At 44.5% G+C, this 15,003-nt stretch overlaps 1 protein-coding gene across 2 annotated transcripts in view; it reads right to left on the minus strand.

The window, feature by feature from the left end:
* Window positions 1–15,003, minus strand: part of sclt1 (sodium channel and clathrin linker 1) — a 25,088-nt gene continuing 10,085 nt past the window's right edge. For both annotated transcript variants that reach the window (XM_038714331.1, XM_038714330.1), the window contains exons 15-22: window positions 14,385–14,456; window positions 14,178–14,252; window positions 13,892–14,034; window positions 13,473–13,665; window positions 10,963–11,159; window positions 10,267–10,345; window positions 398–493; window positions 1–307 (exon numbers count right to left, since the gene is read on the minus strand). In XM_038714331.1, coding sequence (XP_038570259.1) covers window positions 248–307; window positions 398–493; window positions 10,267–10,345; window positions 10,963–11,159; window positions 13,473–13,665; window positions 13,892–14,034; window positions 14,178–14,252; window positions 14,385–14,456 — 915 coding nt within the window. In that variant the 3' untranslated portion in view covers window positions 1–247. The remainder of the gene's footprint in view (window positions 308–397; window positions 494–10,266; window positions 10,346–10,962; window positions 11,160–13,472; window positions 13,666–13,891; window positions 14,035–14,177; window positions 14,253–14,384; window positions 14,457–15,003) is intronic.

Below are 15,003 nucleotides of genomic sequence, written 5' to 3' on the forward strand. Positions count from 1 at the left end.
TGTATTCTGAAGGTGTTTATTTTACATACCACACAAAATACATTATTCCATCCTTATGAATACAATTCGCCACAAAACCTTTGGTACAACATAAGTGTATCCACTTTGAACATGTTCCCATTTAATCACCAGAGCACTGACAACACCATTGCTGTCTTATGCCTTTGGCCAAAATAATGATATTTAAACAAAAAGAGCAACATGTTCTAAACACACATGACTACATTGAGCACAGTGACAGTCGGCGTTATACAGTCTCTAGATCAACCATGGCGGTTTTCCTTCGCTGCGACGCCAACATACTCAGCTGTCAAAAAACAAACAGATAAATAATGTAAGTAATAACAAGAGAACAGGAAACATACATCTTGTACAGTAGGGACATAGTTACCCATACTTGTTGTGTAGCAGTAATTGTCCTTTGTTCAGCTTGTGTCAGTCGTCTCTGGAGACGACTCGTCTTCTCTTGATACTCTGCTAGCTGCCTCTCATACTGCACAAACACACCAATTAGGAGTCAAACACAAAAGCTACCAAGGAACATATGGCACAGTAATCACTACGCATGAGATAACTGCTGGGTTACCACATACAGTCCCCTCCAAAAGTATTGGAACGGTAAGGCAAATTCCTTTGTTTTTGTTGTTCACTGAAGACATTTGGGTTTAAGATCAAAAGATGATTATGAGACAAGAGGTCCGAATTTCTGCTCTCATTTCGGGGTATTCACATCTAGATGTGTTAAACAACTCAGGACATACCACCATTTGTTTGAACCCACCCATTTTTAAAGTGAGCAAAATATTGGAACATGTGACCGACAGATGTTTCTTGTTGCCCAGGTGTTGCCTTTTAGGTTGACTGTACAAAAATTAAATAGCTCTGCATGACTAGTCTAAGTTTTCATCCTTGGTTCAAACCTATAAAGATTGCATTTCCTGTTAAAGAGGATAAACCAACATGAAGACCAGAGAGCTGTCTATGGGGAAAAAAGCAAGCCACTGTCAAGCTGAGAAAAGAAGGAAAATTGACCAGAGCCATTAGACAAACACTGGGCATAGTAAGCACAACAATTTGGGATGTCCTGAAAAAGAAAGAAACTACTGGTGTACTGAGCAACAGACGTCCAACAGGTCGGCCAAGGAAAACAACAGTAGTTGATGACACGTCAGAGCTGTGTAGAAAACCCCCAAAACAGTAAGTGACATTGTCGCGCTGATCTGGCAGAGGTGCGCCTGTCTCCCGTGTGCCCGCCTCCTCCTGCATGCCGTCTCACCTGCGTGCCGCCCCGCTCTGCATCGGCAGCCGCGTGTGACCGTGCGTGCGCGCCCTGGCGCACCCTCGACCAGGTGAATTAGATTGAGCAATCAGAAGCTCGCACACACTTCAATCAGCGGGAGCATATAACGCAGTCATTTGGCTGGTGGAAAGGGACTGACACGACGGAATGAGCAGCACACATCCACTGCGGGGAATGAGACTTTTGATTTTGACGGGCTATCGGTAAGCTCACTTGAATGTTGTTTAAATCTTTTCTGTTTAGGTGTTAATATGGGTGTGTTAAAGTTGTCGCTGCATGGTTGAAGAGAGGGAGAAACTATGTTCAAATGCATGGATATATGGTTAAAATGTGTGGGTTTTCTACCTAATTTGTGTAAAAGAATGCTTAAATAGTAAGCCAAAATTGTTTTGTTAAAGATTAATTAAAATGCATAATTAGTTTGGTGAAATGTGAAGAATAATATTGAATTTAAATATACTTACCGTTTTTGAAATATTTACCTTGACTTGTGTTTACTGTGGAAATACCTGTTTATTCAAAATGCTTTTTATTTCTGTGTTTAAAGGTTTTTCACCTATACTGTTCAACTCCTGTTCAATTATTCAAATAAATTATTCTGAGTGAAATCCGAAGTCTGGTCCTTTTCAAGTGTGGACACCTCACAGTTAAAAGAAACACTTGACAGTGAAAAACCGGCCTGACGGTAGGAAACCGGCCGTGACAAGTGAAGACTCCACAAGAGCCCACCACAAAGAGGGAGAAGACTCCACCTGGGGGCCTGGAGGAAATCAACTACCTGCCGTTCACCTGTCAGTCCAACAGCCAAAAAAGGCAACATGGCCGAGTCCAAGTCACTCGAAGAGCTGAAAACAGAGCGAACTACAGTAAAGAGACTTTTTTCCCGACTCACCAACCATATAACGAGGACCCACATGGAGATGTCTGTGGAGGAGCTGCAAGATAACTTCAAAAGACTCACAGTAGAGGGCGCTAAAGTGATGGATGCAAATGAGGAGCTTGAGGCTGCTTACATTGCACAGGGCAAAGGAACCGAAGCAGAGGGCGCACCTGAGTTAAGCGACCAACAGAGAGCTGACATAGAGAAGACGGAGAAAGAGTGTGAGCAGAAGTTAAAAGAGGTAAAGCACCTTGTCCAGGAGACATTATGGGCCTCATGTGGTGAAAGAGAACTGACCCTTGCTCTAAAAGCTGCAGAGGCAGAGTGCGAGAACGTCTCCTCCACTCAGCCTGACACACCCCTGGAGGCATATGACTTTATGCTCCGCCATTTAGAGAGCCTGGTGCACAAAGCCAAAGAAGCGCACCAGACCTGGAACCGCTGGGCTCCACGAGCCGAGAAGCAAGATTTCAATCGTCGGCTAACGGAGCTCGAAACCCTCCTTCCCAAGCTGGTGTCGAGGAAGGCCGCCCTGATTGGAGCAGCAAGTATTAAAGAGGACAGCAACAGAGTACCTGTCACAGCCCACAGCGCAGCCCCTGTTGCAGCCATAAAGCTAAAAGCCACAGCTTTACCAAAGTTTACCGGCAGCCAGTGTGAGTATTACAGATGGAGGAAAGAATGGGAGGCTCTACAGAAGCAAGGTGAACCAACCGGATCCAAAGAGGTGAAGAAATTTCAACTACTTGATAGCCTCGACGAAAGAGTGGCCAAGGATCTACGGCTCTCTACTTACACCTCAGCAGACGAGATCTTCAGAGTCCTAGAGAACCGCTACGGAAACCAAGCCACCATCGCTATTGAGATTGTCGAGGAGCTACAAGCTATCCCACCTGTTCGTGGTAACCACCCAAGAAGAATCGTAGAGCTCATCCAAGCAGTGGAAAAGGCCCTCTATGATTTAAATGAACTAAGCAATGCAGACGCCATAAAAAACCCACTAGTAATAAAATCCATCGAGAGCAAGCTGCCAGAGTCCCTGAAGAAAGACTGGCTTACCCACGCTGCTGACCCAAGAAATGCTGTAAGCCACCAGAACCGCTTTGACAAGCTACTGGCATACCTCCAATCCCAAGAGTCTATCTACGAGCAGTTAGAACAGCTGAGAGACATCGACCCTGCCAAGGAGAAGACCAGGTTTCAAACAAAGTATGCCCGAACAAGGACAACTAAATCCAGCAGTGAATTAGGAGGCTGCATCATCTGCGGAGATCCAAAACACAAAAGAAAGCTCTACATCTGCAGGAGGTTTAGAACCACCACAAAGCTCCAGGAAAAGAGGGACGCAGTGCAACAGCTCGGAGCCTGCAAGAGGTGCCTCGAAATCCACAATGAACCCTGCAGAAAAACTACTTACCTGTGTGGGAATCCAGAGTGCAGAGACCAACACCACTACCTTCTCTGTCCCTTACCCAGACAGCTGTCCCAAAGACCCAAGTTTGGTCCGGTGAGAGCTGAGGGGAAAAATTACACCGAGGCCCAGGAAGAGTTTCTTTCCAAACTTTCACCTGAGCTAGCGCAGCAGTGTCGCAATGCTTTCTGCAACATCGCATCTCGAGCATACAACTCCACTGCAGCAGAGAGAGGAGAGAGAGGCCTTCTGGAGGAGACTGGTCTGCACGAGTACCCTGTGATCCTGATGCTCCTTAACGTCACTGCCAATGACGGGCAAAGAATCGGAACACTTATTGACCTGGCGTCTGACACAAATTACATAACCCACAGAGCTGCAAGCAAGCTGAACCTTCGCAGTGAAGATGTCGCACTAGTTGTCCATGGCGTCGGAGGGATGAAAGTATCTGTCGCTACAAAGCGCTACCTCCTCAAGATCAGAGTCAGGACTCCAAAAGGAACTCTGAAGTCTCACCAACTGATCTGCTACGGACTTGACAAAATTGCAGAGGTGCACCGACATGTTCAACCTGACAAGCTGCAGAAAATCTTTCCTGATGTTCCCCTCAAAGACTTCATCAGACCCAGAGAAATCCAGCTTCTGATCAGCCACAAAGAAGGCCAGCTGGTGCCCCAAAAAATCCGTTCAATTGGTGACCTGGTGCTCTGGGAGGGTCCACTAGGCAAGACAGTCGGGGGCATGCATCCAGACCTCTTTGAGGAAGTCACCCTGATGGCCCATTCGTCCAAGACTCACTTCGCCAGATCAATGAGAACTTCAGCGGTCAAATATCTCGAATTCAAGACAGACCCAATTTCCTGCCAGTATCCCGACCACCCCGAGACCCAGTCTAACACAGCCACCAGCAGCAAAGACTTTCTGAAGTGGTGGAGGTGGGAGAGCATCGGAGCCGCCTGTCAGCCGAGATGTGGAGGGTGTCGCTGCGGGAACTGCCAGCCAGGGGGAAAGGAGATAACTCTTGCAGAAGAAAGGGAGATGGAGATCATAAGAAATGGTTTGACATACACGACTGGAGATGTACACAGCACCGAACCACACTGGCATGCTAAGTATCCGTGGACAGAAGATCCAGCAACCCTGCCAAACAACAGGAAAGCAGTAGAGGCAACATTCCTCAGAACTGAAAAGCGGCTATCAAAAGAACCTGAGTGGAAGGCGGCCTACGCTGCACAGATCCATGAGATGGTGAACCGCAGGGCCGCAATGAAGCTGTCCAAAGACATTCTGCAGAGTTGGACCGGGCCAGTGTGGTACATAAGTCATCTCATTGCACTAAACCCACACTCAGTCTCCACCCCAGTCAGACTAGTGTGGAACAGCAGCCAAAAGTGCAGAGGTCTCAGTCTGAACGACATCCTCATCAAAGGTCCTGATGTCCTGAACCCAATCCGAGCTGTCTTATTGAGGTTCCGAACTGGTGTCTACGCTGCCCTTGGAGACATCCGGAAGATGTACAACTCTGTCTGGCTGGAAGATCGAGAGGTCCACCTGCACAGATTCCTGTGGCGTGACAGTGAAGATGCCGAAATAGAAGATTTTGCCATAACAAGAGTCAACATCGGAGACAAACCTGCCGGTTGCATAGCCCAAGTCGCCATGCGAGAAACTGCGAACTTACCTTCATTCAGTCACTTCAAGGAAGAGAGACGCGTGCTGGGAGAAGATGTATACGTCGACGACATCCTGACTTCACATAACAACCTTGACCATCTGAAATGCCTCACAGCCAACATCAAACACATCCTGAAAGCTGGAGGATTCCACATAAAGCCCTGGGTTTACTCCATTCAAGGTGGGAGGAAAGAACCCAAGGATGAGATACCAAAGACTATGATCCTACCAAACCAGCTGACAAAAGACGACAACAAAGCCCTTGGCCTTGGTTACACCATCAGTGACGACAAACTCCATGTCATGGTTGCAGTTAACTTCTCAAAGAAAAGGAGAAAGATGCGCCTTGGTCAAAACCTGCTCAGACAGGAGGTCAGAAATCAAACACCCGATCCACTCACCAGACGAGAGCTGCTAAGCCAGGTTTCTAGCCTGTATGACCCACTCGGCCTTGTGACTCCTGTCAAACAAAAGGGTGCCATCTTGGTCAGGAGAGCTTTTCAAGAAGCCAAGGTAAAATACTGGCTAGAAGACTCGTGGGATGCTGCTTTGTCTGAAGGTCTCAGAGAAGACGCTATAAAGCTATTGGAAGAATATGCTGACCTGAGCCAACTTCGTTTCACCAGATCCCTGACTCCACCAGATCTCTGCGCAGAGCCCAGTGCAATCACATTCTCTGATGGCAGCCAACACGCATATGGCGCAGTGATGTATCTTCGCTGGAGTTGCAGCCGTGGTGTCGTTGTGAGACTGGTCGAATCCAAATCCAAGCTGACCCCCTTGACCACAAAGGGGATCCTGTAAAAGCTGAGATATGCGGAGCAGTCTTCGCAGCCCGCCTCAAGACCTACTTCCAGAGACACTGCCGACTCCAGGTCAAGAAATGGTATCATCTTGTCGACAGTCAAACAGTCCTGGGTGCAATACAGCGTGAGAGTTATGGCTACCAGACTTTCTTCGCAAATCGCGTTGGTGAGATCCAGAGCAGTACCGACGTCCAAGACTGGTGGTGGATTCCAGGGCCAGCAAACATCGCAGATATCATCACTAGAGGGGCCAGTCCAGATGCCCTAACTGAGGACTCCGAGTGGCAGTCGGGTCCAAAGTTCCTCCAACTTCCTGACGATGAGTGGCCAAAGAAATCCGCCAGAGACGTCGCAGCCCAAGCTCGGGACAAAGTCACAAGGATCCAGAAAAAAACATTTGTAGCACTACTCTCCAGATGTCGCCTGAAAACGGCACAAAATCCAGCCCAGCTAGAATATGAAAGACCACCAGCAGGAGCAGCAGTCCGGCATCTAGTCGATGGAAAGCGCTTCAGCAACCTGAGAAGGCTGATTGGGACTGTGGCTTGGATCTGGAGAGCAGCTAAAAAGTTCTTAAGTGCCGAAACCAGAGACCAAGAAAAGTGGGAGGCAGTACCATCCTCGGGTATCCTTACAGTCAGAGAGAGACGGGACGTGTTTCGAGACCTTTGCCTAGCAGCACAAGAGGGCGTCAACTTCCCAGGCACCACAACAGACAGATTAGTCGTCTACAGAGACCAAACAAGTGGACTTCTAGTTTGTGGTGGGAGAATCCAGACCTTCAAAGAAGACCGCAGAGCTGTTCCCCTCCTACCTTTCCAAGCCTGGTTATCTACCCTGCTAGCCAGAGAAGCACACAGTAAGGGACATGAAGGTGTGGCGGGAACCCTGCTGCGGATGAGGATAAAGGCGTGGGTCATCAGAGGAAGGGTCATTGCCCAAAAAGTCGTTGACAAGTGTATCGTCTGCAAGAAAGCAAAAGCAAGAACCTGCAAGCAAATAATGGGAAACTTACCTGATGAGAGGTCTAGTCCTGCTGCACCATTCGAGTTTACGTCCGTTGACCTGTTTGGACCTTACCATGTGAAGGATGATGTCAAAAAGAGAGTGACCATGAAAGTATGGGGCGTCGTGTTTTGCTGTATGTCCAGCCGAGCCATTCATGTCGAGCTGGCAAACACACTATCAACAGAGAGCTTCCTGCTTACCTACCAGAGATTCACCGCTGTCCGAGGCCATCCCCGTAAAATCTGGTCTGATCCTGGTACGAACTTTGTCGGAGCGAGACCTGTCCTAGAAGAGATGTACACTTACCTGAATCAACAGAGCAAAGAGTCACTTGAAGAGTATGCTGCCAAAAATGAGACGACCTGGATGTGGAAAATCCTCCCAGCCGATTCACCTCACCGAAACGGAGCCGCCGAAGCTGCTGTCAGAGTCACCAAGAGGGCCCTCCAAAGCCTTGGCAATGTAGAAGGTCTTACCTTCAGTGAGTTCCTGACAGTGCTCCAGCTAGCTGCTAATCTTGCCAATGAGAGACCCATTGACGCCAGAGTCCAAAGCCGAGAAGAGCGCATCCAGTACATCACGCCGAACAACTTATTGCTTGGTCGAGCTACACAAAGTGGAGACTTCAAAACTGTCGACTACACCACCTACCCATTCAAGAGGCTCAAAGAAGTACAAACGATAGTAAACAACTTCTGGAAGTCCTGGAGCCAACTTGCTGGCCCGAACCTGTTCATTCGCAGTAAGTGGCATACTGCTGAAAGGAACGTTACCATTGGAGACATAGTTTGGCTCTGCGACCAAAATGCACTGAGAGGGCAGTTCAGGCTTGCAAGAGTCATCGGCGCAAATCCTGATTTCAGAGGTGTCGTTCGAGATGTTCATGTGAGAGTCTCCCCAAGTTCCAGCATCTCTGTGAGAAGCTCAAGACCTGGTGCCACAGATCCTGGATCAAGTACCATACTGCATCGGGACGTCCGGCGCCTTGTGGTCCTCATACCATGGGAGGATCAAGTCAGAGACCAGCCCACCTGAGAGTACGATCTTTCCGGGCGCCGCCACGTAAAGATCGAGTGGGAGGTGTCGCGCTGATCTGGCAGAGGTGCGCCTGTCTCCCGTGTGCCCGCCTCCTCCTGCATGCCGTCTCACCTGCGTGCCGCCCCGCTCTGCATCGGCAGCCGCGTGTGACCGTGCGTGCGCGCCCTGGCGCACCCTCGACCAGGTGAATTAGATTGAGCAATCAGAAGCTCGCACACACTTCAATCAGCGGGAGCATATAACGCAGTCATTTGGCTGGTGGAAAGGGACTGACACGACGGAATGAGCAGCACACATCCACTGCGGGGAATGAGACTTTTGATTTTGACGGGCTATCGGTAAGCTCACTTGAATGTTGTTTAAATCTTTTCTGTTTAGGTGTTAATATGGGTGTGTTAAAGTTGTCGCTGCATGGTTGAAGAGAGGGAGAAACTATGTTCAAATGCATGGATATATATGGTTAAAATGTGTGGGTTTTCTACCTAATTTGTGTAAAAGAATGCTTAAATAGTAAGCCAAAATTGTTTTGTTAAAGATTAATTAAAATGCATAATTAGTTTGGTGAAATGTGAAGAATAATATTGAATTTAAATATACTTACCGTTTTTGAAATATTTACCTTGACTTGTGTTTACTGTGGAAATACCTGTTTATTCAAAATGCTTTTTATTTCTGTGTTTAAAGGTTTTTCACCTATACTGTTCAACTCCTGTTCAATTATTCAAATAAATTATTCTGAGTGAAATCCGAAGTCTGGTCCTTTTCAAGTGTGGACACCTCACAGTTAAAAGAAACACTTGACAGACATCAGCAATGACCTCCACAGTGCAGGGGTGAAGGTATCACAATCCACAGTTCGAAGAAGACTCAGAGAGCAGAAATATAGAGGCCACACCACAAGATGCAAACCACTCATCAGCAGGAAGAATTGGAAGGCCAGATTGAAATTTGTACAGAGATGAGCCAGAACACAATCTTATGGACTGATGAGACCAAGATTAATCTCTACCAAAGTGATGGAAAGGCCAAAGTGTGGAGAAAGAAAGGAACTGCTCATGATCCAAAGCATACAAGCTCATCTGTGAAGCATGGTGGAGGTGATGTCATGGCTTTGGCATGCATGGCTGCTTCTGGAACAGGCTCATTAATATTTATTGACGATGTAACTGATGATGGGAGCAGCAGAATGAATTCAGAAGTGGACAGAAACATTTTGTCTGTCAATTTACAGAGAAATGCATTGAAACTAATCGGGAGGAAGTTTATCATGCAGCAGGACAATGACCCAAAGCACACTGCCAACAAAACAAAGGACTTCATCAGGGGAAAAAGTGGAAGATTTTAGACTGGCCAAGTCAATCAGCTGACCTTAACCCAATAGAGCATGCATTTCACCTCCTTAAGAGGAGACTGAAGGGAGAAACACCCCGAAACAAACAAGAAGTGAAAGAAGCTGCGGTAAAAGCCTGGAATAGCATTACAAATGAAGAATGCAACAGTTTGGTGATGTCGATGGGTCGCAAGCTTGAGGCAGTTATTTCAAGCAAGGGTTTTGCCACCAAATATTAAATGTTATTCACTTTAAGATTATTTGTTCCTTAACTTTTGCTCACCTAAGAATGCTGTGGTTTAATACAAAGGGTGATATGTCCTGAGTTGTTTAACACATCTAGATGTGAATACCAGGAAATAAAAGCTGAAATTCTGAACTTGTCTCATACTCATTTTTTGATCTTAAATCCAAATGTTTTCAGTGAACAACAAAAACAAAAGGCATTTGCCTTACCGTTCCAATACTTCTGGAAGGGACTGTACATACTTTTTTATGACTGTTGTTAGTAGATGCGGGTTTTGAATTTATAAATTGCAGAAATTCCTGCTTCTTGCCTTTTTGTAGCTGCTTGTCTTAGCACACTGTCACAAAGGAAGTCTGACATTTGCAGAGACTAACAACAACTGAACAGGAGATGGCAGCCCCTCCCTTCAGGTAAAAGACAGGGTCGTACAGCGCAGGACAAACATGTTACATTTCCTCTTATAAGACCATAACTTTCTAAGAACTGCTCACTGTTTCATCTCCTCTGCTCATACTGGAAATCAAGCTGCAGGGTTGTGTGTGTGTGTTTGTGTGTGCGCATGTTACACAAACCTCTGCAATGGTATTATGGTCAGTTTCAAGTTGAATCTCTAGTTCGTGTGAACGCTGCTTCTGTCGATTCAGCTCTGCCCTGAAACAGACATTTTAAAAAAAAGAGCTAAGCTGCTTCTCACAGGGACAAAACATTTATAAAGCTTTATTTTCAAGTGTTTCAATATTTCCAACACATCTCAGCGTAGCACAGCTGTCGCTGAGGGCAAAACACCTTCAAGTGGTAAGTCAATTTTTGTTTCAACTGTTATCTTTGGTACTGCACCTTAACTTTTGCTTAGTCTTTGATCCAGTGTTTGTGATAAAACTGATACAACAAAAAACAGTCCTTTGGTAGTTTCTTATTTCATAAAAACGTAAAACGTGTATTGCACATAAAAGAGTACTGTATAAATTTTAATTAATGTATTTCATCTGATTTTAAACTGAATCAGAACAGTGTTGTTTTAGCAGTCTATCAGGTACAGAAAGTGTTTGCACAGTCTTCTTGCTCTTTTTGAGCACCACATTGATTCACATTTATCAACACAAGGAAAAAACCCGGTCATACTGACAGATGTTGTTTGAGTAGACTATTGTTTTCCCTATCATTTTAAGGATTTAAACTGGCGACCTTTTGGTCCTGAACCACATTTTTCAGTTTATATTTTGAATCCTTCTTTCCTTTCTTTGGCAGTGTTAAATCTAAATTCTTACTTGAGGACTGTGATTTTAGTCTCGAAGGCCTGAACCAGGTTCTTGGCCTCTTCTTTCCAGCGCTGGGTACTTTTCTGCTGCGCTGTAAGGAGACGCGTCAGATCAGCGCTAGAGCTTCGGCTGCTTTCCTCCAGCTCGCGCACCCGTGCGTCGAGTCCCTGCTCCTTCAGGCTGTACTCCTGCTCCATCTGTGACACCTGGGAGGAGGGCAGCAGAGTGAAGGTTGGGTGCATAAGGTCCCCTTGCTGGTCCACAAGTCATTTAAACAGAGGAAGAAGATTTACATGCCCCGCCTTGTCAGAACAAATTAGAAAGAATGCTTTTCATGTTATCATTTCAATAATATTATCACTTTATGTACGCATGAATTGTGTGCCTGTTTTTAACTTCTGCCAATGATCACATCACCTTCTTTGCAAGTTTTTAAATATTTCTTTCAGTAATAGCTTTCCAACTGTTAACCCAAATGGTTGTTTGGCAAACACTTCAGATCAGCAGGCTGAACAAACACATTTCTTTCTCTACTGCTTTCATCTTCTTTCTCCCACTCTTCTTAAAAGGGCAGTACACTGATTTTACACATTCGTTTCCTCGTTAGTACTACTGAGCTTGAAAACACAGTTGCACAATATCATCATTGGCTTTAGAGGGAGATTTCAGGACAATGTCGCTCAGCTTGGTCCCAGAGACAGTAAACTTATACAACAGAGGCAGGATTACAAACTGAGGGATTGGAGTTTTGAAAAATGTGGCAATTTGTCAGGTATGGTTGGTCTAACTATCTTGTGCCTCAAATCGCAGTTTGAAAGCTCGGGTTACTAATACATCTTTTTCCGGTTACTCATTTGGGATACTTTAAATGACAGCAGCTATGTTCCTTCTTTCGAATTTGACCATTTCCAGGCTGCTGCAGTACAGTCATACAGTTTAGTAGCATCAGTAAACACGTCTGTCTACTTCAACTAAATCTCAGTCTAGTCTAGCCCTTTCACGCATAGTGGTCACTACAGGGGGCCGCTATTCAAAAGCCATTTACTTGAATGATCAGAGGTTCTGATAGTCTAGTTGCACATCAGCCATACACTGCCACTATCTGGTAAGCCGTTGTAAGTGCAAATTAAATTCGTCAAAAACAAGATGGCCGACAGACGATCGGAAACGCTGAGCAGCTCAGGTAAATCTTGCCATTCCTTCAATTATAGGAGACCCCTGCAGGTAAATAAAATTTGGTAACATCTAGTAACAACTAAGGAGTAGTACAATTGTTAAATTTTCCAAGTATTGTTTTCATTGGAAGAAATTACCATTAATCATCTGTCCACTAAATTGGACATTATACATCGCTGGCTATATTTCAACTACATTTAACTATTACTGAGACTTTGTTTTTCTTTAAAATACTTCATGTGCACTAACATTTCTGGATGTAAATCTATGGATTTATGTTATTAGAATGTAAAACTTGAAGTTTTTTTTAACAAAAAACAATATTTTATGCAGATTAGTTTCATTATGTGAGTAACATTTAGTGTCTTGCAGCAAATAATAGAAAGGCATTCAGGACAGTGGAGCAAATTCCATCAGAATCAAGTAAGGAAAACAGTAGTGGTCTTGATGATGAATGGCTGCCAGAAATAGGAGGATCCCCAAATGCTAGTAGCATTGATAATGGAGCTGAGGATGCTGAGAAAGAGAGGCTGAGGAGTCAGAAGTGAAGTTCAACGTTTTTGCATTGCATTAAACTGTATTAGAATATGTTAAAATATGTGACCACATTAGTTTAACAGCATTAAAAATACTAATAACATACTATATAATTTTATTAATTGGTTTGTTAAATAAATATTTCAGTTAAAACTTTAGGTGCATGCTGTCCACCTCAGTGCAAAACTCCTAGAAAAATGGGTGTTGTTTCTAATTTTATTTTTCATGCCTAAAAAGCAATAAAAACACATAGGAAAAAAAATACTGACAGAGGCTGTCATAATTCATGCATGAAAGGGCTAGATCAAAAAGTTGACTATTAACAGGTTGGTTATTTACTGACAAAATGTAGCCTAATTCTACCTGGTGATTCCATCAGATATGTACTGATTTCCGGATAAGCAATGTCTGGCCACTGTGTTGGGTCATCGATCCACATGGATGTGGTAAGACTAAAGGGGCTGACTGATCAACCTTAATTCATTAAGTTATCGGGAAAGCTAAGATTCAGGCAAGATAGCAAAATAATTGTAAAGACATGTCTATAAAATAAAGGTTTGTTGAAATGAACGCATACAAACTTGTCAAAATTGTAAATTGCATTGTCATCTATCAAATATTCGGTTTTCTCTTCCCGACAAAGAGGTGCGGGCATAACATTTTGTGAAGTACCCACATGTGCTGGTCATGTTCATGTTCCACCTTGGATGAATTGTAATTTAAAAAAATATATATTTGGCCAATACTTTGGGTTTATAACAGTTCAGAGCACCTGCCATTTCCTTCCTTTTCCATCATTAAGCTACCTGTTGTTTGGCCTTCTTTTGGACCAGCAGGCTGGCCTTGCGCAGCTCATCCATCTCCCTGCAGAGCTGCAAGTTCTCCTGTTGCAGCTGGAGCCGCTCCTCGCTGACGCTGACACAGTCGTCCCGGGCTGCAGCCAGAGAGCCCTGCAGCCGCCGCACTTCCTCCTGGCACCGTGACAGCTCCTCGCTGTAGCTACAGACAGACGGATGAATAAAGAAAGGAAGGGGTGAGAGACGTAGAAGAGGACAAAATGTTATTTTTTATGCAACTTACATTATGGCAGCAGATGGAGCCACGTGGGTACGAGTGCTCCAGGATGTGAGAACGAATGGAGCAAAGGCGGAGAGCTTAACTTCCTGCCTATAATGTGTTGAGTTCAAACTGGAAGACTAAACCTACAATGCCAAGTCACACTTACTCCATCTCCATCTTTTTCAATTTGTTCTGGGTGCTTTGCAGAGTGAGACTCATGTCTTCCTTCATCCTCTCTGCATCAAGACACCTCTGGTGAAGGGCATCAATTTTCCTGAACTCTGGCTCTGCCCTTCCCTCCTTATACACCTAAAAAAAAAAATTAAAAATTAAAAGCAGCATTAAAACAATCATTAGCATTGCCTGAGCTCAATTATTAAACCATGTAATCAAACTCTGTCAGAACTCTGGGGCTAGCTTCAGCAGCTTCTCTCTTGTGGTTTCACTGATACCTTCTCCAGCTCCTCCTCTACAGCTTTCCTCTCTCGCAGGGACCTTTCAATCTGAGACTCTTTATCTGCACACTCCTGGCGAGAGGTGGATAGAATGAATAAGGAGAGTCCGAATGAACAAAAGGAATGAATCAAGAGGTAGAGACTGGAAAAAAAGATTCAGTGTAATGTTGAAAAGAATGTGTCCTTAACGGGCCGGGTTCTTACCAGCTGCAGTGCAGACAGCTCCTCGGCCATACGGTGGATTTGAGCATTGCACTGCTTGCGCACATTATCCACCTGTTAAGATAAAGTCACACAGTTTCAGAATGGGTAATGAATACAGGGATCCAGTTGAGTTTGAGTGTGTGAGGAAAGTTACCATAGTGAGACATTTGCTTTGACTGTGCTCATTTTGACTTTTAGGCAGCACATTCAGATTATTAAAATCATCCGAAATAACCTGTCCACACCACTTTTTTTTTTTTTAGAAATGAGGTTTTCCAATTTGTCAAGCTTTTAATACAAAAGGTTTTGGGCATTAGAAAAAGCAGACCGAGTATGGTATTAATGTGTGAAAAAGCAATACATGCATTTGAAATAGTACAGCAAAATGTATGAGAATATAATAGAAAACTCAAAGGTCAAGATGCAAATAAACATCTAGCTGTAACTTTGTAATGTATTTATTGACTTGAATTCTCAATGATAATCATTTTGATTTGCATTTGTATATGTCTATTTGACAGTTTGAGGAAACAGAAAAATAGATGTGCAAAGGTCTTTAAAGAAGAAATAAGAGAAATATTACAATGTGAGTGAGAAATCTCTGTATTATTCTTATTAC

Source organism: Micropterus salmoides, unplaced genomic scaffold (assembly GCF_014851395.1).
Source record: "Micropterus salmoides isolate LMB-PRFRI ecotype aquatic unplaced genomic scaffold, ASM1485139v1 Ms_hic_scaffold_12, whole genome shotgun sequence".
Classification (NCBI taxonomy): domain Eukaryota; kingdom Metazoa; phylum Chordata; class Actinopteri; order Centrarchiformes; family Centrarchidae; genus Micropterus; species Micropterus salmoides.